At 57.6% G+C, this 27,307-nt stretch overlaps 2 protein-coding genes across 2 annotated transcripts in view; both read right to left on the reverse strand.

The window, feature by feature from the left end:
• PHYKPL (5-phosphohydroxy-L-lysine phospho-lyase) overlaps positions 1–3,859 on the reverse strand; it is a 41,487-nt gene extending 37,628 nt beyond the window's left edge. Inside the window, 2 exon segments of the mRNA XM_029941142.1 lie at positions 3,589–3,698; positions 3,787–3,859. Of these exon segments, the coding sequence (XP_029797002.1) occupies positions 3,589–3,698; positions 3,787–3,859 (183 nt within the window).
• The window catches only part of COL23A1 (collagen type XXIII alpha 1 chain), a 301,907-nt gene continuing 277,866 nt past the window's right edge, over positions 3,267–27,307 (reverse strand). The window contains exons 7-28 of the mRNA XM_029941143.1: positions 26,951–26,977; positions 22,493–22,609; positions 21,720–21,755; positions 21,378–21,404; positions 20,886–20,912; positions 18,733–18,786; positions 18,138–18,200; positions 17,661–17,705; positions 15,905–15,982; positions 13,881–13,934; positions 13,212–13,256; positions 12,298–12,387; positions 11,468–11,518; positions 11,062–11,118; positions 10,767–10,793; positions 9,894–9,956; positions 9,755–9,808; positions 9,524–9,550; positions 6,501–6,554; positions 6,275–6,361; positions 4,467–4,505; positions 3,267–4,083 (exon numbers count right to left, since the gene is read on the reverse strand). Coding sequence (XP_029797003.1) covers positions 4,081–4,083; positions 4,467–4,505; positions 6,275–6,361; positions 6,501–6,554; positions 9,524–9,550; positions 9,755–9,808; positions 9,894–9,956; positions 10,767–10,793; positions 11,062–11,118; positions 11,468–11,518; positions 12,298–12,387; positions 13,212–13,256; positions 13,881–13,934; positions 15,905–15,982; positions 17,661–17,705; positions 18,138–18,200; positions 18,733–18,786; positions 20,886–20,912; positions 21,378–21,404; positions 21,720–21,755; positions 22,493–22,609; positions 26,951–26,977 — 1,125 coding nt within the window. The 3' untranslated portion in view covers positions 3,267–4,080. The remainder of the gene's footprint in view (positions 4,084–4,466; positions 4,506–6,274; positions 6,362–6,500; positions 6,555–9,523; positions 9,551–9,754; positions 9,809–9,893; positions 9,957–10,766; positions 10,794–11,061; positions 11,119–11,467; positions 11,519–12,297; positions 12,388–13,211; positions 13,257–13,880; positions 13,935–15,904; positions 15,983–17,660; positions 17,706–18,137; positions 18,201–18,732; positions 18,787–20,885; positions 20,913–21,377; positions 21,405–21,719; positions 21,756–22,492; positions 22,610–26,950; positions 26,978–27,307) is intronic.

Genomic DNA, 27,307 nt, shown 5'->3' on the forward strand with positions numbered 1-27,307 from the left:
TCCACTCAGTTTCACTCTCTGCGAAGGGTTCCTGGGTGACTCCGACTCTTCTTCCCATCGCAGCAGGGCTCTGAGGTCAAGGCTCAGTCTCCTAAGTCTCCTTCCTGGTGCATGAAACGGTTGCCCTGTGAGAGTTAACACCTAGCCTGGGGCCTGGTTCACAGAGGCCTCAGGGTAGGAGGGGAGATTGTCAGTGCTGCGGCAGGACCTAGGACTTTCCAGTCTCATGGACCAGCAGAAGGGAGGAACAGGGTCATTGCTGGGACTGACCAAGGGGGTCCTGGGCGTGGGCGTGACCTTCAGGGCAGCATGACTCCTGCTAGAATCCAGGGAGGGTGAACAGAGATCTGTCAACACCGAGAGAATCGTGTTTAGGCAGGAAGAGGGTTGGGAGGCCTGCTCAGCCTTACAGTACGGACCAGGAAGTAAAGGGGCTTTGCTCCCAGACACCCAGCAAGTGTGCTAGACGCTGGACTCCATCTCAGCTTTGTCTGACTCTGACTCTCAGTCCAGTGAATGAGAAGAAATGGCCCCCAAGGGGCTGGGAAGCTGGGCTAACCAGAGGCATTGCCCCAGCTGGGGTGGGGAGGGGGGCGGGGACTTTCTGCCTTGACAGACCCAGAACAAGGGACTTAGGTCCAGGACTGAGCAAGCCAAGGACGGGGCCTCCTTCCTCCTGTCACCTTTCATGATTCTCAGCCCTCTGCTTTGCTCCCTTTGTTGCTGATATCTTCATCTCTTCCCCGGTGCTGGAAAATGCTTAAAGTACTTATTAAAGAACATTTGCTGCTTCATTTTTTTAAATTGTGGTATCATGTATATGCCATTACCATTGCAACCATTTTTACGTGTACAGTTCAGTGGCATTAGGTACATTCACAAGCAGCCATCACCCTTGTCCACCTCCAGACTGAGTTAGAAGGTGGGTTGGTGTGTGTGAAAGTCCTGTTTAGGCCCCATATTTGGCCTTGTTTGTAGCCCAAACACAAGCCTCTCGTGGCCCAGGGCAGCTCAGAGAAGTCAGGTTGGCTCTGGGACTGTCCCTGCCGTGGAGGAAGGGTGACAAGGTTGCAGTGAAGCCCAGCTCACATGTCATCTACCTCCCCGGTAGCGTGTTCAGGGTCAGGGGGCAGTCCAGCCGCAGGCCAGCCAGGCTGGCCCATTTCCCCTTCTTCCTGCGTATGGGCTTCGAGGGGCCAGGGCAGGGATGGGAGCAAGTGGCTGAGTCTGCATGTGAGTCCCAGGAGTGTCCCCCAATCATTGTGACAGTCTCAAGCACCCTGTATGTTTCTAGCAGTATCCTGGGGGTCAGAAGGAATGAGGCCTGGGTAAGCCTGCTCCCCTTGAACCTCACTCATCTGGAAAAGGCCGTAGTAATCCTTGGGATTAGTTTAGCTGCTGTGGCCCACAGTGAAGCTCAGTAAATGTGCTTTCCTCGCTTTGGAAGGGGGTAGTCTGAGGCCGAGCTGACCAGGGGTCCCCCTGAGTCTCAGCACATCGTTTGTTCTTCCTTAGTGTTTTGCCTCAGCCCAAGCTCTTGGGGGACTCTGTGGGCTCCTGTGTTTTGAAGCTTATTGAAATTTGCAGACCAGATGATGCACAGTATGAGGCCACAAGGGGGCAACAGTGGGCCATGAATGGCCTTGTCTTGCCAAAGGAGTGGTTTCTACCTCCCCCTCCCCCGTGAGGATCTGCTTGCCAATCACCCAGCATCATGACACTGCCTAGCAGATTCCATGGCCCGCCAAACAATTTGGAAGGACAAACTGGAGGCTATCCAAGAGCCTGGGTCCAGTGTGCCTACCACCCACCCTGTTCTGGCCGTGGTCCCTGGGCAGCTGTCCCCCTGCTCACGTGCTTCATTTCCCCATATGTGAAGTCGAAACGGTGACACCAACCATAGAGGCCCTGTCCTTCCTTCACAGGGCTGGTTATGAGATCCAGTGAGGCACCCAGGTAGAGGGAGGAGCAGATTACAAACTGTAGAGTCCAGTTGACCTGTGAGGTTTTGCTGGGGCTCCCAAGGATGCCTGGACACCCAGGGATCTCCATCAGTCCTCGGAGCCCCACTGTGCTCTGTCCCTTTCCACACCACCAGCTTCCCCAGTGAGCCACACGACTGGCCAGCCAGCAGCACGGCTTACTGCCCCTTACTGCCACCAACTTAGGGAGAGAGAGCTAGGGACTTGACACTTTCCTCCTCCCTCGAGGTGCATGGCTGGGCCTCTTCTGTGTAGCGAGGAGGCTACGTAGCATGACCTGGGGGGACTCCCCCCACTGTGGCCTCCTTAGTGTTACCCCTCGGAGGGAGAAGACTCGAGATACTGTCACTGCAGGCCTGTTCTTGTCTGTACTACCCTGGATGTGCTTGGTTTTGTCATCTGTGAAATGGGCACCCTCACTGGACTCCTCTCCCAGGTCGTTATGAGGACCAGCAGCAATGAGGGAAATAGAAACATTCTGCAAGACTGTGGCCCTGGCTTGGTCTTAGAGTAGAGAGAAGGGAATTCAGACCCGCACACGCTTGCTGTGCCTGACCTGTCCTAGGGGTAAGCACTGCTGTCCCGTTTTCCAGAGGAGGTGGCAGATTTGAATTCTCTAAGCTGGCTGCCACAAGATCTATGATCCCACATTTTCTCCTGAAAAGATGATGTGGACACTTTTCCCTGGAATGAGGGTGAGCCTCTGATTCTGGTAGGAAGTGACACCATCTGAATTCTGAGGCCTAGCTGTAAAAGGTGGCAGCAGCTTGCCGCCTGGTCCACCCGGGACCTGCACTTGAGGGGGGGGGGGGCGGTCCAGCAGCCATGCTGTGAGGAAGCCCAGACCACACAGAGGGAAGTCCTGGCCTTCTGAGGTCGCAGCCGACGGCCAGCATGGGCCACCATGCGTAGGAGAGCTTGAGTGACAACCACCTTGCTGAGCCCATCACCCCCAGAACCGTAAGAGAGAAACATTGTGGTTTTAAGGTAAGCTTTAGGGTGATCTGTCATGTAACAGTCATGGGCCATTGGACCAGAGGGGCGTATAGGGAGTCCGTGACACCAGTCACTGGATGGAGGGCTCAGCCAGTATGTGGCCTGGCCAGGCCTTGAGTCTGTCTTTCTCACTCCAAACCCTATCTTTGCCCTGACCCTGAACAGCTTCCTCTGGTTTCTGGGGTGGCTCTGACCCAGGGATCATCCCTCGTACCTCCCCCGCCAGCAAAGGCCGGGCTGAAACCTCACCCAGAGGTGCCCAGGCCAGTCTGCAAGGACAGGCACACGCAGACACACACTGTGGTTTATTACGCGCAGTGATATCCGTCTATACAGAGAAGGGAGGCAAGCTGGGCTGGGGGTGACGGCTGGGAGCCCCTGTTGGAGGTGGGGGAGCCTCTCCTCAGAGCACGGTGGCTGGGGCTGCAGACCCCCTGCTTGGGCTGGCCCGGAATCAGCCCTGACGCCCTGTTCATCTGCACAGCTCATCCGAAGGGGACCCTTTCTGGCAGGCTGACCGGAGTTGTCCCAGGTGGGAGAGTTGGGGCCAGAGGAGACCCCAGCTCTGAGCTGCAGGCCAGTCTCCTTGGGTGGCAAATCCCATCATGACCGTCTTCTGGGTGCGGTAGCCTTTCCAGCCTGGGACCCGCTGTCCTCCACACTCGGGGATGGAGAGGCTCCTTGCAGCTGGGTCCACGGGCAGCGGTCTCAGCACCTGACCTGGTGAAGCCAAGGCCCAGAGGGGCCCCAGGGCTCCGGAGCTTCAGGGGGGGCAGTCTCTCTGCGAATCAGTGGCTGAGGGCCCAACCCAGCGTCTCCGCAGCCCCTCGTGGGCCAGGCACTTTCACCTTCGTCTCCTTCCCAGGAGAGCCGAGTCCCATGGCTGCCCCTCAAGTACGCACTTCCCCGGGACCGGCCCCGTCCACTTCCTGCCAGCCTTGCGTGCCGATTGTCCCAAGGCTAGGCCAGGCCACGCTCTTAAACATGACTGGGCCACAGGTGGTGCATCCCGTGAAAAAAGATCAATATATTACTGTTCTGTTTTTACAAAAATTAAAAACGTCCACACGCCTCTGTACAGGTTGTGAGCTTGGTGCGGGGGTCACTGAAAGAGGAGGAAGAAATTGAGGGTGAGGAGGGAGGACTCAGAGGCCCCGCTCTGGTCTGAGCACCCTGTCCTGCGTTTCTTCTAGAACGAGTGCGCCCCCAATCCTCTCATGCCCGGCTCTTGGCTTTCACCCCCTCTCGGGGGGGCAGCTCGGGCAAAGTCTGGGGTGGGGTGCAGAGGGCTTTGAACTGGCTGGGCCAGGTGTCAGGTGAGCCCTGACTGACTAATAGGGTGGACGGGGCACAGTCACCCAGGACCACAGCCCCAAGCCTTGGGCCACATGATGGGAGAGTCATGTCATCCCGGGGAAACCTGGGGTGCCCCCCACCCCCATCGCCACCCTCCTCCCAGCCTCCTAGAGACTCTTCCCTGCAAGGTACCTTATGCCAGCAGCCAGGCACAGGCAGCCCATCGGGGCCCTGGAAGAGAAAAAAGGTTTCAGTGGGGACGGGGGCGGGGGGCTTGATCAGCTCCCTACACTCCGTACACCTGTGCCCTGTGTGTAGGAGGTGCAGCTGAGGGAGCTGCCACACGAGGCCACTGGACCCCACTGAGGCAGGGTCTGAATGCCTGTCCGCGTGGGTAGTTGGGTCACAAGACAGGAGGGCCTCTCACTGGGCTTGTCCAGAGGGCGCCCCCACGGGGCTTGGTTTGTTGGGACACTGGAGCAGGGGACAGGAGCAGGGCATGTGGTGTATCGGGTACTGTGCTGTAATCTCCTGGCCAGGAGATACTGAGGGGCTTCATGGCTTCCTGCCCGGCAGCCATGATGGTGGCTCTGGCCCTTTACACCGGGGACCTGAGAGCCTGCAGGAGTGTCTCCAAGAGTGTTTTGAAGGACAGTCCAGTAAGCAGGCCCCTCCTCTGGCCCGGCCTGGTCCCTGTGTCTGGATCTGGGTGGCAGACAGGGCAGAATGAGGCCGGGGTGGGGGGTGGGGGTTGTCTGGGGTACCAGCCCTGCCAGTCCAGTACTGACACAAGGGGGGGGGGTGGGGAGAGTTCACAGGGTGGCCTGGAGGGTAAGGGAGCTGGAGAGGGACCCATCAGGCAGCCTAGCATCCTTGGGGACCTGGGGGGCGGGGGGGGGGGGAATTCTTCATTCCAGAGGCACACATGGGAACATATTTCATCTACCAGGAGCACAGGCGGGGGCCCACAGGGAAGTGGGGAAGGGGGCAGGAAGGAAAGGAAGGCAGGAGAGAGGAGAGGAGGGGGTAGAGCAGTGGGCACAGGCGCCCGGAATGCCCAGCACAGCACAGCACAGCACACAGCAGGCCAGACGGCGTACCGCAGGGCAGGGCCCGCTGCCCCTCGCCAGGCCCGGGGAGCCCGGTGCCCCTCGCTGGCCTCCACATATAAGGTTCTCCTGTTTCAAAGACAAAGGCTGAATGACTTGGGGGAAGTCTTGGCCCAGGGCCTGGAGCTGTGAGGCTGGGCCACCATGTCTCCCCGCTTCTTGGACATGCTCACCACCCTCCTCTTCTTGTGCTTCTCTGAGCGACTCCCCAAGGCCACCTGGAGGTAGGGACTAGCACCCCGCTGCTGGGATGTGGAGACTGAAGAACCAGAGGGCCGGTGTGACTGGGGCCCTGGGGTCCCTCACCCTGATCCCCCTTTGAAAGGCGGCCAGCACACCTCACGGCTGGGGTGGCCAGGAATGAGTATCTGCTCAGCCTTAGTGTGGAAACTCCCTGTTTTCTCTTTCCTGTCTTTTGTGAGTTCCACAGAAGAGGGTGACCCGTGGGCCCTCCCAGCCCTCTGGAAAAGGTGGTGAATCGTGGTGTCTTCCGGCCTGCGGTCCAGTGGGCCTCCGGGGCTGATGTGAGAGAGAAGGAAAGGAGGAACGTGTGGGGGGCAGGGAGGGACTTTGGGGCATGCAGAGTGGGTGCAGGGGCTGGGCGGGGCCACCCAGGCAGCAAGAGACACACACCCAGAGAGGTGAGGGTGTCCTAATCCCCTGCAGGGCCAAGGAAGCTGAAAAAAGATGGGCAGGGGTGGGTCCCCCTTGAGCCATGCTCAGGGTAGGGATCAGGACCAGACCGAGAGAGGTGCTTTCATGATGGCAGTGACAGCTGCAGTGATCCCTGGGACTCGCGAGTGAGCCCTGAGGACTGGGAAGACATGGCCTGAGCCTGGCCTGAGGCGGCAAAGACCTGGGTTCAGGCTCCCATTCTGCTCCGACACGTACCACAGGACACGGCTGGTCCAGGCCTGGCGGTCCTGGCTCACCCTTCTGGCCCTTCACGCCTTTCCGGCCCGGGACTCCTCGCTCCCCCTGCACAAGGAGGGAGACAGGTGTGTGGCTATGGCTGCCAGGCTCAGGACCCCTCCTCCACCTCTCAGAGGGACGGGCCTCCGCCCCTGACCTGCTGCCTCTCCACCCTCCCCTCATCCCAGCCTCCACCGACCCCCACCTTCTCTCCACGTTCGCTCCGGTCACCTTTCTCTCCTCGGGGTCCAGGGAAACCCTGGCAAAAGGAATAAAATGAGGTTGGAGGTTGCTTCTGTATCTGTTCATCTCCTGTGCCTCTTTTACTGCCCCTCCCCCATGCAAATTCGAGGTACCCGCCGGCTCACTCCAACTCCTTGGTGACATGTATGTTTGGCAAAAGGCTGACTTCAAGAAAAGCATACATTCAGGACATTAGCACTTCCTCCACAGGAGAACACCTTCGGTGTCTCTGGTCAGAAGCCCTCTGGCCCAAGCCTGGTGAGGGACAGAGACCCAGGAAACTTGTGGAAGTTTATGTCACTATCTTTGATGGGCTCAGAAATGGTGACCTCTGTTACGCCTTTGGTTTAATCTGTTATTCGCCTCTACCCACCCATCCATCCATCTGTCCATTTCTCCATTCACCCGTGCAACCAACATTTTTTAAAAAACTTGTTATTTATTTTGAGAAAGAGCACGAGCAGGGGAGGGGCAGAGAAAGTGAAAGAGAATCCCAAGCAGGCTCCACACCATCAGTGTGGACCCACTGTGGGGCTGGAACTTCTGAACTGTGAGATCATGACCTGAGCCGAAACCAAGAGTCAGACGCTTAACCAACTGAGCCACCCAGGTGACCCTGCAACCAACATTTCTGAGCATCCGCTAGGAACCTGGCTGAGGACAGAGAAATGGATTTGATGTGTCCCCCCTGCCTTTATTTTCTGTATCTTATGTTTTGACATCCTAAAAATTTTGCTGGCTAGGAAGAGGCTGCCCCTCGCTCACGGTGATTTTTGGAAAGAGCAAAGGGCTGGTGTGGGGGGGAGCATGCCTTTCACATGCAAACCGACAACCCCACAATCACCCCCTTTATCTGCCTCTCACACACCGAGCTGACCCTTCCCTGCCTGAAATCATCCCAAGGGCAGGGACCAGGAAACTAGGGATCACCCCCACAGTCCGGAGCCTGCCTGGATTACTCATACTAGCTAATCCTCAGCGGTCTCTCCTGCCCTGTCTTGCCTTTCCCCGGGAAACCCCAGGAAAAGCTCTGGCTGAAGCGGCCCCCCACTGTCTTCTACCTTCCGATCAAACCTGGTGCTTCCCCTTGTGGCCCTGCATAGTGAGGCGAGCCCTTCCCTCGGCAAACGTAAGTAATGTATTTTTCTTCCAATGGCATTGGCCAAACTGTGTCGTCACTCAGTCACCCTCATTAAAACCCTGCAGTTATGAATGTGACAGTTCCCTTACAGTCTAACATGGCAGGCAAGAAGATGATGGTCCATGCTCAGTGACACAGGAAGAACCAGATGCCATGGAGTCCGAGGGAGAGTGGCCATTCTATCCAGGTGTGACATCAGGGGAGGCTTCTGAGCAGATTCCCCATGTCTGCTGGGCCCGGTGGTGTGGGCGTGGGGCCAGAGGCACACCAGGCAGAGCAGGGGGCTCTGAGCTCAGCTCCAGGCCTCCCAGAAGGCAGCTGTGGCCACACCGCTGGTGGCATGGGCTCTTTAGTTCTACCACCTCCCTGGCTCTGGAGCCTGAACTGGATTCAGTACTGGCGTCTTCCCTGGACCCGTTTCATGGATGGAACATCATCCTCCCAATCAGAAAGTCTGTGTCTACACTTGCTCTCCCAGGCGACATTCTCTTCTTTAAAGTCTAGGGTGGACACCAGAGGCCGTGCAGCCCTGCCTCTGGTCACCATTCCCCTTGCAAAGGTTCCCTGATTTTCCTGGGAGCCACCCTCCCTCTTTATACTGAGCCCACTCGCATGTGATCAGGCCTGGCCAATCAGGGCACCGCGTTGCTCATGGCCACGTCCTGTTTCAGCATCGACCCGACTGGGGCCAAAGAGAGTTGGTGAGTCTTTTCTAAAAGAATAGACTGTGAGGCAAATGGTCTTTCTCCAAGGTTTGGGGCTATTGCCTCCACCCCATCACTGCATGTAACTTGAAATGACACCCTCACAGAGGAAGCACAGACAGGAGAGGACGAGACTCTGGGTTCTGAGGATCTATGTACTGTCCCTCTGGAGTTTTGTAAATCTTATTTTATTTAAAAAATTTTAAAGTTTATTTTTGAGAGAGAGAGAAACAGAGTGTGAGTGGAGGAGGGGCGCGCACACACACACACACACACACTGAATGTGAAGCAGGCTCCAGGCTCTGAGCTGTCAGCACAGCGCCAGACGCAGAGCTCGAACTTACAAAACGCGAGATCATGATCTGAGCTGAAGTTGGACACTCAACTGACTGAGCTACCAGGCGCCCCAGTTTCAGCAAGTTTACACTGTTTTCTGTTGTTGGCAATTCAAAGATAGTTGATCCAATCAACATTGGGCTAGTACTTCCTCTCCTCGCCTTCCCTCAGAAATGTCCTAGCTGAAGCTTCAGCCTCTCACCAGAATATTACAACACTGCTCTCCTCACCTTCCTGTCCCAATGCATCCTTTTTTAAAAAAAGTTTTAATGTTTATTTATTTTTGAGAGAGAGACAAAGTGTGAGTGGGAAAGGGGGCAGAGAGAGGAGACATGGAATCTGAAGCAGGCTCCAGGCTGTCAGCACAGAGCCTGATGCAGGGCTTGAACCCACGAACGGCTAGATCATGACCTGAACTGAAGTTGGATGCTCAACCGACTGAGCCACCCAGGTGCCCCAATGCATCATCCTTCTATCCATTTATCCATTACTCATCCATCCATCATCCATATATCCATCATCCATCCACCCATCATCCATCCATCCATCCATCCACCATCATTCATATGTCCCTCATTGATCCATCAACCCATCGATCCATCCATTCACCCATCAAGTACCTACTCTGGGCTGTGAACTAGACTTGGCACTGGGGACACAGAGGGAACCAGTGACTTGGAGTTCCAACCCTGGAGAAGGGGGTCACATCCAAGTCACAGATCAGGTGAATGGCTGTATGGCCAACACAAGGGCAGAAGCTACACACACGAGGACCCTGATCACAGTGAATGATGAGATACTCACATCCAGTCCGGGTTCTCCGGGTCTTCCCTGAGGAGAGACAAAGAGAAGATGTGAGGGCGCTGGGGAGGGGGTGCCGGGAGCACTGCCTGCTGGGATGTGCAGCCTTGTGAGTTGTCCACAAGCCAGATTTCTGGCCCTGGGACAGTGTGGTGTCAGGGGTCGAGCCCCCAAGGCCGAGTGACACCACAAACATGTGGCCATACTTGGGGGTCATTAAAGGAAGGTGGTTACCTTCTCTCCTTTGGTTCCTGGCAGTCCGATGAGGCCCGGCGGGCCAGCTGGCCCCTGGGTAGAAAAGGAATGGGTCAAGAGGCATGACAGGCATAGGAATTAGCGTCCTGGAATGATGGACAAGGCTCATGGCACTCACAGGCAGGCCGCTGGGGCCTCTCTCCCCCGACACGCCCTTCTCTCCCTTTGCTCCATCCAAGCCCTGGAAGGCAAGAGGAGACCGCAGTCAGTGGGTCAGACAGACAGCAGGACAGGAAAGCCTGGGGTCTCAGTGAGAGGTGGGGTGTGCAAGAGAGAGGGACTCAGGGGCTCACTCCTGGCTTCCTTCCAGTGCACATAATCCAAATGAACTGTGAGTGTGTGCATTTCACCTCCCCCCACCTACGGGCTCCCTTGGTAATCATGGAAGATGGTTGCGGTGACACCCACTTCACAGATGAGAAAAGAAGCGGCAAGAGCGGGGGGAGGGATGGGCTCAGCCACCCAGCCAAGAAGCAGCAGCGCTGAGGACCAGCCGGGTTTCTGAGTCCCTAACAGCAGCTGCCTCTTCTAAACACGATCTGCGGAGGTCCCTGGGACAAAACAGAACCAGAAGCAGCCCATCTGCTTTCCCCCTGGGTGAAGGAGAGAAGCGAGGCCAGCTGGCCTCCTCCATGCAGGGCACACAGGCAGGCCACACTCACGGTTTTAATTTAAGAGCAGAGGACATGACATTATGTAATACACACAAAACCTATGTCCAGGCTGGGGGCAGTTGAGAGACAGATGTGTGCATGAAGCAGCAGACCAGTGCTTGGGCAGGGGGACAGAGCCCCAGTGTGGGGGCAGGGGACGCTGGCTCTAAGGACATCAGGGAGGCTGTGATTCAGAATGTTCAGGCCCCAGGATAACGTGGAGCTGGTCTGGGGTCCAGTGTGGGGCCCTCACTGCCCATTAGTGAGGCTTTCTAGAACTGTCCAGGCTGTGGATCTAGAGTGAGGAGAGGGCTTTCCACCCATGCCCCACAACTCACCTTGGGACCCTGGATTCCCTGAAGGCCCTGGAGGAGAAGAGAACAAATCAGAAAGGCTAGGGTCCAGACCTCAGAGCCAGCTTCCTCTTACAGTGCTCCCAAGGGCTCATGGGCCACTCACTGACCCCCATGGCCCTGACTTCTGTGGCCTCCCAAGCCCAGACCCAGGCTCTGCTATACTGCTTGATGTGGCTTTGTCCCCACCGAGAAATCCCATCATCCCCTGGGCCATAGCTCCAGGCCTGGGCTCACCACCCTCTGCATGGCCCACCTACCTCAAGCCAAGTGCTCTTACCATGGGGCCTGGGGGACCAGGGGGGCCAGGGGGCCCTGGCTCCACTATGATCTGGGCCTAGGAAGCAGTCAGAGGTGGATTAGTCACCAACCTCCCTCCCCGGCCCTGTCATATTTCACACACCCGCATTTGAACACATTAGGTAAGCATTCCTGGGGGTGCTGGGCCCCCAGCCCCTGGGCCAAGTCTCCTTACTGTCCCCAGAAGGGTACACTGCCTAGTGGGGGCCCCAGGGGCTGGCCTTTGGGTTCTCAGAGGGACCTCACTTGGAGGACACAGCCCGAGGCTCCCCCTTCCCCTCCCTTGCTGCTTTTTGGTTGGGTCAGGCCAGGTGGCCTTTCTTTCCCAAGGCTCTGGGTTGCAGCCCGCCTGGGCTAGGACCCTGGTCCTCAATAGTCCCTCTTACCAGGTTGTCAGACGCCGACTCTCCCTTCTCCCCCTTGGGGCCATCGACGCCCTGCAGGACAGGATGGCCTTCAGCCCCTTCTGACTGTCACCAAATTCCCCACCACGGTGGTCAGCACCTCCCCCGCCTTCCCCATGAGGCCTCCGGCCTCAGCGGTGAGCTGGCCTTTGCAGCTTGAAGTGGTTTTCCCTGAATCAGTGACACGCTCTGGGTGCCCCGCACGGCGGGTTTGGGGAAAGCACTTTGATAGTGGGCTTTGACTGTGGGCTCCGGAAGCAAAGACCCGGATTCACACCTGGAACCACCTCTCTAGCTGAGGGAGTCTCATGGATGGACCCAGACATGAAGAGGTGGCATCTGGGGGCCGCTCGAACCCCCATCTCTTCCCGTCCGGCCACTATGACAGTGAAAGTGGGCATTTATCACCCGCCATGCTCAGCCCTGTCGTGCAGGCCCTCATGAGTGGGAGATTATCACCCCCGTTTTAGAGGTGAGGGAACGGAGGCCCTGTGGCCTTGTAGGGTTCGACAGGGCTCCAGAGTCAGCAGGAGACAGAGCCGGGTGTGAACTTGAGCGGTCAGCATGCAGGGTCTGACCACCTGCCAGCTCGGGTCCACCTTTGCAGAGGCCTCAGTCCTTGTATAGAAGAGGAGACGGGGCTTGGAGAGTCCGAGCAGCACGGGCTGTCAGAGCTTCCTTTCAAAGGCTTGGTGACCCTGGGCTTGCGGGGTGGGGGGCACTGGCAGGGCCCCAGCTACCCCCCTCCCGCCCCTGTAGCTGCTGTGGTGGGCACACGGTTGTCTTGGGGCCCCACGCGGGCAAGCGCTTACCGGAAGGCCCGACAGGCCCATCTCGCCTGCCTCCCCTTTGGGTCCGGCTGGCCCCACCTCTCCTGGGTCTCCTTTAGCTCCTTTGGGACCCTGTGAGCCACGAGAACAAGGGGTTGGTGGGGCGAGCAGGCTTTCTCCCTTCCCCATCCCTGCGGGTTCCCAGAGCTTAGTCCTGGCCAGGCCAGACCCCCACTTCTTCATCTTGGGCCCCTGGCCCAGGTGGTTAGTGCAATGAGGAGCTAGAATGAAGACAGGGGTGCAGGGTGAGCCAGTGGGGGGAGAGATGGAGTTTGGGGGACTGGGTAGCCCCTGAGGGGGCACTGACGGGGCTGGGGGCAACCCTGCGCTCACATCTCAGAAGCCTCCCACCCTCTTGTAGAGCCCACTGTCCATTCACTGCCCTTTCCGGCCACTCATTCCCTCTCAACCAACCATGCACTGGTCCAAGGCGGGGCGCACCTAGGGACCAGGCACTAAGGACACGCCCGTGAATGTCAGGTGCCGCCCCTGACACAGTGGTGTGTCCGTAGGGTCACACAGGCGACACTTACAGCAACACTAACAGTATTGTCAGCAACGGTAGTGACACTCCCTAATACTGGAAGACTCCGCTCCGTTGAGCCAGGCACAGGATTAGCTAGCTCTGAGCCATCACCACCTTACTTCTGGGTGAGAAACTGAGGCTGCTGGAAAGGGAGCAGCCTGCCCAAGGCCCAAGGGCAGACTTACGCACACACATAGGCAGCACACTTGGTAAGTGGCCTCTCTCTAGCTCTGTGTACACACACATGCGCACACACACACATGTGCACCAACATATCCATGCACACACATGTAGCATGCACGAACACAGGCACACACGAAGCCCCACGCTAGGCACCGGTATTGCCAAGCAAATAAAAAGGCCCAGAGACCTTCTCTCCATCGATTCCTGGGGCACCAGGCAATCCCAGCTCGCCCTGGAAGGGAAGAGAAAGCAAGGGGGGGTTACAGTGTCCCATGGTCCTCGAGAGGGACTTATGGCTGGGCTGCCCCCCCAACCCCCCGCCCCAGTTCAGTACAATGTCCCTGGGTCAGGGCCCTGAAGTTGGTCGGGTCTAGGATGGTGCCCATTGAGTGCCCAGCCCCGTGCCAGGCACCGGCCCCCTGCTCTTCTCGTTTGCTCAGCTCCTATGGGCAGATGCAGCCTAGGGCTATAATCTGGTATAGTCTGGGAGGTTACAGGTTTGGACACTGAGGCTCGGAGGATTAAAGGACTTGTTCCAGGCCACACAGCCCAGGTGGGGACCAGATCTTGCCTGATTTCTGAGTCTTAGGCTCTTTGTCCTGAGCCGACTAAGCAGGGTGTGAAGATGGGTACAGGCTATGTGTACCTATGGGATTTGGGGATGTCTCCATGTCAATGAGGCTGGGGGGAAGGCAGCCAGCTTGGATAGGAAGGAGCAGGGCCACTTTCTCCAAGCCCCCAAAAGTCAGGCTGGGATGCCAGGAGAGAGGCAGGGGGGCATGCAGAGAGGAGAAGGGAGGTGGGTGCTGGAGATAAGGGGCTCGGCGAGGGGCCACACAACTGCCCGTGAACTGACCTTGGCTCCGGGGATCCCTGGTGGCCCTGGGGGTCCCTGTGGCCCAGGAGGACCCTGTATGTGAAAGTCAAGCCGGTCAGTGTTTAGGCAGCCCCCTCCCCACCATTGCCGGCTCACCCCTTCCACCTGGGGGCCAGGGCTGTGTCCGGCTGGCCTGCAGCAGGGTCAAGGACCTTCACAGCCTGCTTTGCACCCCATCAGGTCAGGCCCTCTTGTCTTGGGAGGGGGCAGGGCACTGACACCAGGCACTGGGTGAGATACCACAGCATCTACTGTCATAGAGGGTCCGGAATCCCTCTGCCTTCAGAGCTAGTATCCCCCAAAGACAGATTTCTTCATGACACTCCCCTGCTCAAGATCCTACGATGGCTCCCTATTGCTTCCTAAAGGGAGCATAAATCCTCGCTGCTGGCATTCAAGGCCAGCCAAGAATTGTATCCCTCACGGCAGTCCAGCACTGCCCTCCCTGCCCCTCCCGTGAGTCCTGGGTCTCATGGGTAGGGGGTGGCGTCTCTAGGTCTGACCCTGCCCCCCAGCTCCCGACCAGGCTTCCCACAGGCTCATCTGTCACCTCCCAGAGGCACTCCGCCTAGCCCCTCATCCCAGCAAGCTGTCCCCTTCTTGCTGGCACCTCCGTTGAGACATCTCTGGTTTTCCTATCTTCTTCCATCCCACCCCGGCCCAGAGCCCACCCCCACCCCTCTGTGGCCTTCCCTGCCTCCGGCTCCACCTTTGATTCACCTTCCACACCATTTCCCCATTAGCCTGCTAACCATATGTATTTAAATTTTTTAAAATGTTTATTTATTTTTGAGAGAGAGAGAGAGCACAGGTGGGGAAGGAGCAGAGAGAAAGAGGGAGACAAGCGATCTGAAGAGCTATCAGCACAGAGCCCGGAGCAGGGCTCAAATCCATGAACCATGAAATCATGACCTGAGCCGAAGTTGGATGCTCTGCCAACAGAGCCACCCAGGCGCCCCCCACAATATGTTATTTTTAATATCACCCCTCTACTCAAGAACCAACTTTGGCAGCCCACTGCATCATTCAGCGTGGCATCCAAAATTTGTTTCCTGCCTCTGTGCACTCAGCGTGGCATCCAAAATTTGTTTCCTGCCTCTGTGCACTCAGGTTGCTTCTCCAAGTTGGGCCGGGGCATGCCATACCCTGATGCGCCTGGGCCACAACGCACCCTGCAGGCCTGGGGCCGCCACAGTTACCACCAGCTTGAACTCCCCTGAGGCCTGTGGGAGATAACTGGAATGGGGCTCAGCAAGGGTCAGGTGCCGAGGCCCTGTCTGTCTCTGATGACTGCCCCTCCCCCTCCCGGACTTCCTTCCTTGGGGGCCGTGAGCAGCTAGCATCTGACCTCTCTCCCCACTGGGGATGGGTCCCCCGTTGGTGAGACCCCAGGCAGGGCTTAGAGGCCCCACGCATCTCCGGAGGCTCCCTGCAGCGGGCCTTGCCACTGCCTTCCTCCCCGACAGCTCTTAGAGGACCTATCCCTCTGGCCTGTGTTCCCCGGGAAGCCTGTTGGCACTGGACATCAGGAAATGCTCTGCTTCCTGCCCTTGAGCAGGGAGTTTCTCTTTTTGCTTTGGCCACTGGGGAGCTTGGGGCCACATAAGCCATGTTCACAGCAGGTCTTAGCATCAGGCGGGTCTCAGGACAGCACTGATTTCCTTATCAGGTGCACCGAGCCCCTACGCTGCCCTTGGTTCCTTTGTAAAGGAGTGCAGGATTGGGGCGGCTGGGGGGCTCAGTCTATTAAGCATCCAACTCTTGGCTTTGGCTCAGGGTCATGATCTCACGATGTGTGAGATCGAGCCCTGCATCAGGCTCTGCGCTGACAGCCTGGAGTCTGCATGGGATTTTCTCTCTGCCTCTCTCTCTGCCCCTCCCCTGCTTGTGATCCCTCTCTCTCTCAAAAAAATAAACAAACATTAAAAAAAAGGTGCTGTCCTCAGGTTGTCCCCTGAGGAAATGAATCACAGGGATGTAGCCTGGTCCTGCCAGGGACCTACCTTCAGGGCATCCAAGATCCTGCCATCGTAGTCAATCACCACTGTGTCTCCTTGCTCACCCTTGAGGCCTGGGGGACCCTAGGGCAGGAAGAGTAAGGATTTCAGGGAAGGGCCGTGGTTTTCCGGGCTGGGTCTCATCCAGAGAACCTGGAAAGCTGGCCCGCACGAAGGTCCGAGCACCCTGTAACCCGGTGGGATCCCTGCGGGCCCATCCTCCAGAACCTACTTAGCCATTGGCACCCTGTTCACTGAGAAAACGCTGGGGGCCAGGCAGTGGGCTCTGGAGCAACAGAGGAACGTGCCCCTGCCTGGTCTGCCTGCAAGTCATGTGCGAATTGAAGTCCTCGGAGGCCTAATCTTGGAGTTCTCCAGGGAAAACAGAAAGTCTCATTTTGATGCGAAGTTCTTCAGATTTTAAAAAATGTTTATTAATTTTGAGAGAAAGAGAGAGAGAATGAGCATGGAAGGAGCTGGGAGAGAGGGAGAGGGAGAGAGAGAGAGAGAGAGAGAGAGAGAGAGAGAGAGAGAGAGAGAGAGAGAGAGAGAATCCCAAGAAGGCTCCACCCTTTCAGCACAGAGTCCGAGGCGAAGTTCGATCTCACAGACCGTGAGACCATGACCTGAGGTGAGATCAAGTTGGACGCTTAGCCGACTGAGCCGCCCAGACTCCCCAGTTGTTCAGATTTTTGAATGTTGGCAAACAAAGAAGCATGCATAAACACACTCCCCAAGCCCCCAGCCACTGTGTCCACCAATACGGAATGTCCCAGCTGGAGCTCACCCTTGGGCCTCCGGTTCGCGGCCTCTGACAGGGGCTGCGCGTGCCGGGCACTAGTAACCAGCCCAGGTCTATGTGCTCGTGCATACATATGACCGTCCGCAAACGCACGCGTCCACACAGGCGCGTGCCCTGCTGCGGGTCCTGCTCTCTCTGAACCTCCCTCCACCCCAGGGCTGCTCTGTGCTGGCAGAACGACGGTCAGTCCCGGGGCCAGCCCCCTGCAGAGGGTGGAGACACCCAGGGCATGGCTCCTTTGCCTGCTGCCACCACGGTCATGGCCACATGCAGCGCCTAATCTGGCCACCTGCATGACCAGGCTGTGGGGTTAGCCTCGTATTTGTGGAGAAGAAAAGCAGCCTCCAGAAGCGTAAGAAAACGTGATTGCCCAGGGCCACAGAGCAGAGAACGGACCCTGGATGTTGGCCTACAGGTGGGTTGATAGGGACTGGTCACAAAAGACCGGAGACCCCCCCAGGAGGCCATGCTTCTGGACACAGGGATGAACCTTAAGCCTGAGCCTCAAGGTGGGGGCTAGGCACCCTGCAGGGTAAGGTCTATGTTTGAATATGAGAAGACCCTAGGAGGAAAGACGCTCATGTGTGGGGGACTTGTTTTCTCACATCTGCATTTGAGCTAATGAGGGGCACCTGGGTAGCTCGGTTATGCGCCAGACTCTTGGTTTTAGCTCAGGGCATGATCTCGCAGTTCAGGAGTTCGAGCCTGGCACCAGGCTCTGCACTGCACAGAGCCTGCTTAGGATTCTCTCGCTCCCTCTCTCTCTCTGCCTCTCCCACATTCTGTCTCTCAACATAAAGACATAAACTTTAAAAAATTAAAAAAAAACACTAATGAATTATCATTAAAAAAAAGACCCCCATTTCCTGGAGCTCCTCTGGGGTGGTCTGGGGGACAGGGGCTTCTAAAGAACCCGGGCCCCTGGGTCCCCTTGGTGCGGTCAGAGGGGAGACTGCTTACCCGCAGCCCTGGGGCTCCATCAGCGCCTTGCTGGCCGGGCTCTCCCTGTGGAGACAGGAGTTTGTGGCCATTTATGTGTGGCTGTCCCCTGCCCCTTCCAGTCTCCTCTTCACCAAAAAGCGCAGGGCTCACATGCTGGGGCCCTATGGACTAATTTTTGTGACTGGCACCCCAGGAGCAAGGCTGATGGAAGGAGGGCCTGTGGGACCCTCCTCCCCGGGCCCCACGGTGCAGACACATGGGCCACTGAGGGAGGGCTACAAGATGACTCAGCCACGAAGCAGAGTTCAGTGGAGGCCTCATCACCCAGACCCCCTGGCCACCCAGGCCCCACGGTGGCCTCTGACAGCCCGCGTTATGAGACGTTAGGGACCAAGCCAGCCCTCCCGGGACTCCCTACTGCAAAGGGCAAATTGGAGGTGAAGCCAGATCACCCCATGATGGGGGCACTGGTCTGAGCCGCGCACGGTAAGGCACCTTTGGCCCCGGGGCGCCGTCCACACCGTTTTTTCCCGGAGGCCCCACGCTGCCTGGCTCTCCCTGCAACAGAGACATTTCATGGTGAGTGAGTGCCAGGGGCCGGCTCGGGGCTGCCTGGGCTTGCTGGCTTTCAGGGGCTCCTGGGGAAGGGGACTGAGCCCCCCTGGGGTTGAGGGGAGATGGGCCTCAGGACTTTCCCCAGCCCTGGGGACTCCGGACCACCGCCACCTTCTCTGGTCTGGGTCTTGGAGCATAGTTGGTGCAGCTCAGGGGCTCAAGGGACATTTTGGAGGCCGACTGACCATCTCTATGATTTAGGAGAGCAAGATGATACTCTGTTCCTAGCTTGGTGCCAGGACAGAGTCAGGGCCACCTGAGATGGGAACCAGGAGGGCCTGAGGGTGTGAGGGGAGGTGAATGGCTGGAAGGGATGCCCCACCTGGTGGCAAGTGGGGCCCAGGGCCTTCCTGCCGCCTCTCTCGGGCCTGCCCTGGGCGTGAGCACATGCCCCTGTATTGTGAAAGAGCCATTGAGGGGCCTCACCCAGCAGAGGGGAGGCCCGGGGTCTGCTGGGGGAGGCACATGTACCTACCTTGGGCCCTGGGGGTCCAGGGAGGCCCGGCTGGCTTGGCATCCCGTCGTCCCCCTGCAGAGAGAGAGGCTGAGGCTGCAGCCCTCAGGACTGAGCATACCGGCTCCAGACATCTCCCCCACCCCGCGCTCCCCACGTACCAGTCCTCTGCGGGCACGAGCACTGGTCCCCCAGGGCCAGTCCAGAGTGTGCGTCAGCAGGTGCGTGCAGAAGGAAGGGGGAGGAGCAGACAGAGGAGAGGGGACGTGTGCCTTTAGTCAACAAAGCCATGGGGCGCCTGGGTGGCTCAGTCGGTTGAGCTTCCGACTCTTGATTTCAGCTCAGGTCATGATTTCACAGTTCAGGGGTCAAGTCCCACATCAGGCTCTGCACTGACAGCATGGAGCCTGCTTGGGATTCTCTCTCTCCCTCTCTCTCAAAGTAAATATACTTTAAAAACAAACACACAGAATCTTGTGAGCACCCTCTGTGCAGATAGGGTCCTTGCTCAACAGGTGAGAGGGGCTTGAGGACAAAGAACTATCCAGATAAACCCAGAGCACCATGCCAGCAAGTAGAAGCATGCTGGGAAGGGGATGTAAGGGGTGGCAGCCCCGCCCCGAACTGGAAGGGACTCGGAGGAACAGTCTCCTGGGGGAGGGGACAGCTTTTTGGAGACGTGGTCTGGGAAGGGGTGAGGGAAGATCATTCCAGGTCAGGGATTCCCAAACTTGAGTGCCTGTCGGCGTCACCCAGGGGCCTGCTGGACAGACCAGGTCTACAAGTTCTGGTCACCAATTCTGATGGGGCTGGGGTGTGTCCACACCAACCAAGCGAATCTCTGCCGCCAGCCAGGTGTCCTGCCATATGGCCTAATTCGGACACTCGTCTACTGGAGACAGCGTCAGATTGCACAGGTTAAGGGCCCAGAGCTACAAGACTCCTCCGCTGCCCCCAATCTGCTTGCTTCAGGGACCGGGAGGAAGCCGGTTGTCACTTTTACTTCTGATCAACTGGCCGTAGGTTGAGGATTTCCACCACCTGCTCCTGGGGTTCCATGAGCCAGAGCGGCTCCCAGAACTCAGAGAAACACTCGGCTTGCTGGATGACCAGTTTATTATAAAGGCTGTAACTCAGGAACAGCTAGATGGAGGAGATGCATCAGGCAAGGTATGGGGACAGTGTGTCCATGCCCTCTCCAGGAGCTCCAGTGTCCCCAAGTCTCCACGTGTTCACCAACCTGGAAGCTCCCAGAAGCCCATGCTTTTGGGGTTTTATGGAGGCTTCACTGCACAGGCACGGCTGATTAAATCACCGGCCATGGGTGAGATCAGTTCAACCCCCAGCCCCTCTCCCCGCCCTGGAAGGCTGGCGGCGGGGAATGAGATTTCCAACCTGCTAAAGGTTCTCCAGGCAACCGGCCCCCATGCTCAGGTGGGGCCCAACGTTGCCTCATTCACGTGACAATAAACACCTTCAAATTAGGTTCCTCCTTCAGGACAGTGCATGGGTTTTAGGAGTCTGCTCCAAAGACAGGGAGGACTGAGATCAAATACGGATTTTTTTTTTATAAATCACAATATCTCGGGGCGCCTGGGTGGCTCAGTCGGTGAGCGTCCGACTTCCACTCAGGTCATGATCTCACGGTTTGTGAGTATGAGCCCTTCATCAGGCTCTGTGCTGACAGTGTGGAGCCTGCTTGGGATTCTCTAACTCTACCTTTCTCCCACTTGCTTGCCATCTCTCTCTCACACACACACAGGATAAGTAGAAAAACTTAAAAACCCCCACAATATCCCAGTGGTCCACCCCGAGTGGCTCCTGTGGGGGGTCTGGGGTAGGTCCCCAAATATTCTTGTTTCACAAGCCCCCAGCTCTGAGGATGCTTGCTATTCCCAGGACCGCACTTTGAGAACCACTGTCTAGGGCCCTGAACTGGGAACAAATTTGCTGTGTTTGAAGAAAGGAAAGAATGAGGGACTAAGTGGATTAATGAACGAGATCTTGGCTTCAGAGACAGGACAGAGCAGCTGCAGCCATCCATAGTGAGGACTCTGGTCTGCTGAGGACTTCCCTGTGGCTCCTCACCGCCCCTCCCCTGCCCCGCCCCCCTGGGGAGCCCCCTGCCCTTCTTTCCAGCCACTTCCCACATACCCCACCTGGAGCCCCCTCACCTTCTTTCCAGGAATGCCGGGTTCACCCTGAGGAGGGGGGCAAGGTGGTGCAAGAGAGAGGTCAGAGCCCTCAGAGCATGGCCCAGACACCAGGTCCCCTGTTCCTCTGGAAGTGGTCCCGATGACTGGGGACAGCCCAGAGACCCCGGCCCCACAGAGAGGAGTACACAGATGTCAGGGCCGACACTCGTGGACTCCACTCCTGCCTGGCGTCCCCCCTGCCCCTGCCAAGCTGAATGACCCTAGGCAAGTCGCTGCTCTTGCAAGTGGGGGGTGTGACGCCCCAGCCTCAGAGGGTGGCTCTGAGATGAGCAAGGAGGCAGTGAAAACCCTTTTCCTTCAGGGAAGACCACAGCTCACCTTCCCACCCCCGAAGGGGCTGCCCAAGGCGGAGGCTAGGGGAAAGGACAGCTGTCATGGGGAGCGAGCCGTGGGGTAGGGAGCCCATCCCTCCCAGGCCTGGGGTGGGGACATGGAGTAAGGAGCACCCACCTTGGGTCCTGGGGGTCCCTTCAGGCCCTGGAACCGGAGAAGAGGAAATATTAAATGGAATACTGGAGGCTGCTTCTGGGGTGTTTTCATTCTGGTCATTTTATAAAGGGTGATGCCAATGCCAGATGGCAGGAGGCGGGGCTATGCTGCCTGTTTTGGCCTGACCCCCCTCCCCATGTCTAGGGCCGCTTCTGCACCAGATCTCAAGCATTCAAACCAGGGCGGGAGGGCAGGGGTGCCCGCATGCGCACATCCCCAGTGTGACTGTGAGCGGGACAGGGGCTTCCGGGCCTGGAACCACATCCTACCAGCCCAGGCCTCTGACATGCCCTGGATACTGACCATCTCGCCGTCTCGTCCAGCCTCTCCTTTGGGACCCTGCAGAGGCAGAAGAGGAGAGCCTCTGGAGGGGACGCGGGGGATGGGGAATGCAGGGATTGAGTCCACTCCCTGTGACGGGCCCGGGCTGGGGCTCCAAGGAGTCTCTCCTGCCATCTTGACCAAACCTCTTAAGAGTGGGTGTTATTGTTCCCACTTAGCAGATGAGAACGTTGAGGCTTGGGGAGTTACGTGCCCAGCGTGAGTTGGCATGGATGAGCCAACTGAGTAGGTGCCCTTGAGAGGGGACAGTTTGGCCGAGGAGGGGAGGACAGGCTTGTATCCCTGTGTTAGGGAAAGGGTAGGACATGAAGTCTGGACTCTGTGGTCCAGGTAGAACTATCTATAGGACAGCAGAGCCTAACTAGTTAGTACTGGAGGAGGGAGAGAAGAAGGACCAGGACTTGGTAGAACCGTTGGAGGAAGTGCCCACATGTGGGTCTCAGGGTCAGGGTTAGGACTGAAATCCCAACTGACGTCAGGTTTAGCGTCTCTGGTTCTATTTGGGGTGGACCAGGACTTGGGAATGAGTTTGGGGCCAAGGTCTCAGAGGGCAGTCAGTATAAGGCTGGAATGGGGTTAAGTGTCTGGGTTGGGGCTGGGGTTAGGGTTGGGCGTGGGTCTGGGTCGGGACCTGGGACAGGGCTGGGGCTGGGCTTGTTTCTGGGTCTGGGGTTGGGGTTTTGGTAGGTGCAGAACCAGGTCCGGGGTCTTTCCACCTCCCTGCCCTCTCTTACCGCTGGGCCTTGTGCTCCCCTGGGGCCGTCTTTCCCAGTGTCGCCAGGAGGGCCCCGGGCCCCAGGAGGTCCAGGGGGTCCAGGAGGCCCAGCAGCTCCATCTTGCCCTTGGTCTCCCTGGAAGACAGGGGGCCTGGCTCACCGGGAGGGACGGAAAGGGGCTCCGGTCTCCAGAGAGAAGCCTCTGCAGACAGACAGGCCTGTGTCTTCCCTTCCCCAGCGCTCAGCGGGCTCAGAGGAAAGCGCTTTGTCCTTGGGCTTCTTGCCCCTTCTTGGCAGCCACACGAAGGGACAGGCCCCTGCATTCTGGCATAAGAGGCTACACACTCTGGTGTGTAACTGAGAGAGGGGACATGCGGGATGTGGGAGCCAGCACGCGGGCCCCGCCAGCCCCCTTCCTCCTCCTCCTGAGGGCCCCTCCCCACTGGGCAGCTCCTGCTTTATGAAGTGATGGAGGTGTGCTTCCGGGCCCGCACCCAGAGCAACGAGCGCTCGGGCTACACAAAAACCTGCACACAGCGTTCCCAGCAGCCGTGTAACGGCCCCAAACAGGAAACCACCCAGGGGTAGCTTCAGTGGGTGAAGGGTTAACCGACGGAGGTGCATCCACATCACGGACACTGCTCAGCAATCCATACAAAGGGCCACGGGCAGGCGTGCAGTAGCTTGGATGCATCTGAGCGGACAAAGCCAGCCTCCAAGGTTACCTACTGTATTGGCCGCATCATAGTCTACGTGGAAATGTCACAGAGGAGGAGCATGGATTAATGGTTGCCGGGGGTGAGGGATAGGGTGCGGAGGGAGGGGAGTGTAGCCGGGCAAGGGCAGCACGAGGGGGCCTCTGTATGGTGGTTACACGAATCTGCAAGGGTGACAGCACTGCCCAGACTTAACCCCCCCAGGGGAGTACAGTGGGTGAAATCCGAATAAGGCAGGTGAGTTGTTATCTATTTGCTGGTTGTGAGCTTGTACTTTAGTCAAACAAGTCATCGCCATCGGGGGTGGGGAAGTAGAGGATAGGGACATGGGGTATTCTTTCTTCTTCTTTTTTTAAATGTTTATTTTTGAAAGAGAGAGAGAGAGAGGCAGATAGACAGACAGACCGTGAGTGGGGGAGGAGCAGAGAAAGGGAGACACAGAATCCGAAGCAGGCTCCAGGCTCTGAGCTGTCAGCACAGAGCCTGATGCGGGGTTTGAACTGATGAACCATGAGATCATGACTGAGCTGCTCAACCGACTGAGCCACCCAGGTGCTCCTGTGGGGTATTATTTCTTACAACTAACTGTTGACCTACAATGATCCCCCCAAAAATGGTAAAAAAAAAAAAAAAAGGAGGGGCATCTGAGTGGCTTGGTCGGTTCAGTGTCTGATTCTTGGTGTCTGATCAGGTCATGATCTTTCTGTTGAGTTCTCGCCCCAAGTCAGGCTCTGTGCTGACAGTGCGGAACGTGCTTGGATTCTCTCTCCCTCAAAATAAATAAATAAACTTAAAAAAAAGTTAAATAAAAAGAGCAATGGAGGGCCACACACCATGTGTCATGCAGCATATCCTATCCCTGACTCAAGGACCTGATGTTAGTACCGGGTCAGACCTCAGGCAGCCAGAGCCCTCACCTCGCAGCCCCGCCTGCCAGGCGGGAGGACCACCGTGCCCCGGGCACTTCCTGCTACCCCAGCGGCACCCAGTCGGCACCAGCACAGGGTACAGTAATGGGGCATGCTTGGCTCACAGTGTCAGCAGCTCCCAAACTCCCCGTAACCAAACAAGGAAGAAGCCTCTGGAAGAGGGAGCCCCTGTTGTGTGCCCAGTGCCGACGAGTTAGGACTTCCCAGAAGGTGTCTCACCCAACCCTTGTGACCACATGGTGAAGACACTGCTATTGTCCCATTTCACAGATGGAGTGGTCAGGAAGAGTGAGTTCTATCGTTTACCCGGGGTCACAGAGCTAGGAAGGGCTCCTCTGGCCGCTAAGGCAAGCGATGAGTTTTGGACACGTTTTTAATCCACAGGCCCCATGATGGGAAAGCTCACCTCTTCAGCTGATGGCACCTAAGACACAGGTCATTTGTTTTCCCAATTAAAACATGAACCGAACCTCAGGTCTGACACTGCCAGGGGCCTGACCACGAGGCTGAAATTCCAGTCCAATGTAAAAAACCCGATGGTGCGGTTAGCTCACCCAGCCATGGGTGGTGAGGGAGGTGGGTAATTCGTGTTTCGTTTTCTGCTGTATCAGGAAGAATTCAAAGACACCTCACTGTTCCTTTCACAGCTCAAGAGCCCTACGATGGGCACTACTGGTCTGGACTCTACTTGTTGGGGTGGAAAATGGGTTTAGACAGTTGAGGAGACCCTGGGACAGGTTTTTAGGCTCCTCCCTTGAGCTACTTGGGGCAGAGTCTGGCCAACTGCCTTGTGTGCGCCCTGGGACCAGATGGCTGAGGTCTAACCCTGGAAACGCAGGGGTGAGGCAAGGGAACACGCAAACCAGCAGGCATGGACCCACCACGGGGCCAGGCTACCTTGAAGATGCGGCGACTGTAGGGCTGATGGTCTCTACTTATAAAGCCCGGATTGAGCCGTGGGAAAACCATCTAGTCAGCAAACGGGTTGTGTGGTCAGGAAGGCAGAGGGAGATTCAGGAAAAGCTGTTTCTGGAGGCAAAGCCGCTCCACCCAGCCGAGCGACTGGGAGAGGCTGACAACGTTCTCCACAAAGATGGCCGCTCGTGCCCATCCCGCAGGCGCCTTGCAGTGCCCCACCGCCCCCCCATCAGGAGCTGGGGCCTGTTCCCCTTTCCCCCCACCTTGACTGCGGTTGGGCCCCGTGACCGATGGGACCGATAATATACAGTGGAAGTGATACCGCGTCCATTCCAGATGTAGCTTTTAACTGGCCCGGCCATTACGCGTCCGGCCTCCTGGGATGCTAGTTTGGGGGTGCCCCTCTAGGTAGCCCACCACCATGCTGGGAGAGCCCTGATGCACAGAGGCCCTCACCAGCCGAGCTCCTGGCCAATAGCTGCATCAACTGTGGCCATGGGGTGCCATCACCTTGGACCTTTGGGACTCGAGGCCCAACAGCCTCTGCCCGTGACGAGAGATCCCCTCCCCCCGGCAACCCAGGGGGTCCTGAGGGACCATGGCACATTTTCATTTTAAGCCACAGAACTTTCAAGGGTGGAGGCTGTTCCAGAAGTGGCAGGAACATTGGGACATGTTCCCATAAAGGGTGAAGGGAGGGCTTTGGAAAGAATCTCTCTTCCATGACCCCCCGGGCTGGGGTGAGCTCGGGTCCGATGGAGAGCAGGCATCCCCATTTAGAAGACCAGCTCTCACACACCCATCAGCAAGCAGGTCAAAGGAGTTTTCTCGGCAGCCGCAAAGCTCCACATGGGTGCCCTTTCTTTGACTTCGGGGCCACCTTGCCAGCTTTCGGGGGGCCTGCCCTTGCACTAAAAAGGCTCAGCACAGAACAGGCTTTGTCCTGGGGTCTCACGCATGCTCACGACCGCCTGTGACATGGGCCCTTGTTGCACAAACCAGGCTCAGAGCTGTGAGGCTGGAGGAATTGGGGCCCAGCCCACACTTGGCGCCAAGCTGCCTCTTCTTTCCACCCTGCCACCTCTCCCTACCCGCTCCCGCTCCATCCCTGCCTGTCCCCACTGCTTGCAGAGGCTGCCTGGGGGGGAACTTGCTCACCGGCTACGACCTCCACCCCTAACCTTCTTGACAGCAAGTGGGAACCCACCACGACACTGCCTCGCCCTGGTTGTGGCCGGAATGGTGGGGGCACGCATTCAGGGCCATGTAAGTGACCCTCTGCCGAGATCCACCTGGGGTCTCCACTCTGCTTTGTTGAAGAGACCCCGAGTGCAGCAGGAAGCACTTCTGAGTCCCTTGGGCTCCGGGGACCTGGAGGGCCAGGGGACCTACTAGTCCCCAGGCTGGGTCCTAGGAGCTCAACTCTCATGTCTACGATGAAATCTTTGCCACAGCAGCTTGGGGTAGGGTCCGTCACCACCCCCTCCTCACAGTTCGAGAAACTGAGTCTCAGAGGGGAAACTGAGTTGCTCATGGTTACTTGGCTTATAAGTGGCAGAACCACTTTCTGGGGTGACAGTGACCCGCAGGAAGGTTAGTCTCCGGTCTGGGGCTGGTGCTAGCCCCGCTGTCCCCCTCCCAACCCGGCCCCCCGTCCATCACGGTGATAAGCATGACTGGGATGTCTGTCTGCTAAAGACACCCATCTGTGACCTCAGCCAGACCAGGGCCCGGGGCTTCCAGCCATGGCCACTTACAGGAAACCGCACAGAAGGACAGACTGTGGGCAGAGACCGTGGGCACCGTTTTCTGTGATAAGGAATAAGGGATCCGGAAGTAATGCTAGGTATGCCTTATTATAAAACAAAACAAACTGTGTAGGGGTGAGTGAGAGGGTCTGGCTCCATTCTTACCCGAGGGCCGAAGTCTCCTGGTGCACCCTGGGAACAAAACAACAGGAAGACCGATCACTGCTACTAGATTACTTAATCCGATGTTCTGAGCGTTTACGCCGTGCCCCGTGCTTTATGCACATGGTCTCACTGAATTCTAACAAACATAACAGGCAGGCTCTATTTCTATCTCCGTTTCCAATGAGGAAACTGAGGCATAGAGAGGCTAAGTCACCTGCCCGAGGTCACACAGCTAGCACATCCAGGGCATGGCACCGGGCACTCTGTTGTCTGTTGCCAGTCCCCTAGACACGGTGGGAGCAGGCACCAGCTGCTCTGACCACCCCCCCCCCCGCCGGCCCCGGGATCCTGGAACCT

Source organism: Suricata suricatta, chromosome 6, assembly GCF_006229205.1.
Source record: "Suricata suricatta isolate VVHF042 chromosome 6, meerkat_22Aug2017_6uvM2_HiC, whole genome shotgun sequence".
Lineage (NCBI taxonomy): Eukaryota > Metazoa > Chordata > Mammalia > Carnivora > Herpestidae > Suricata > Suricata suricatta.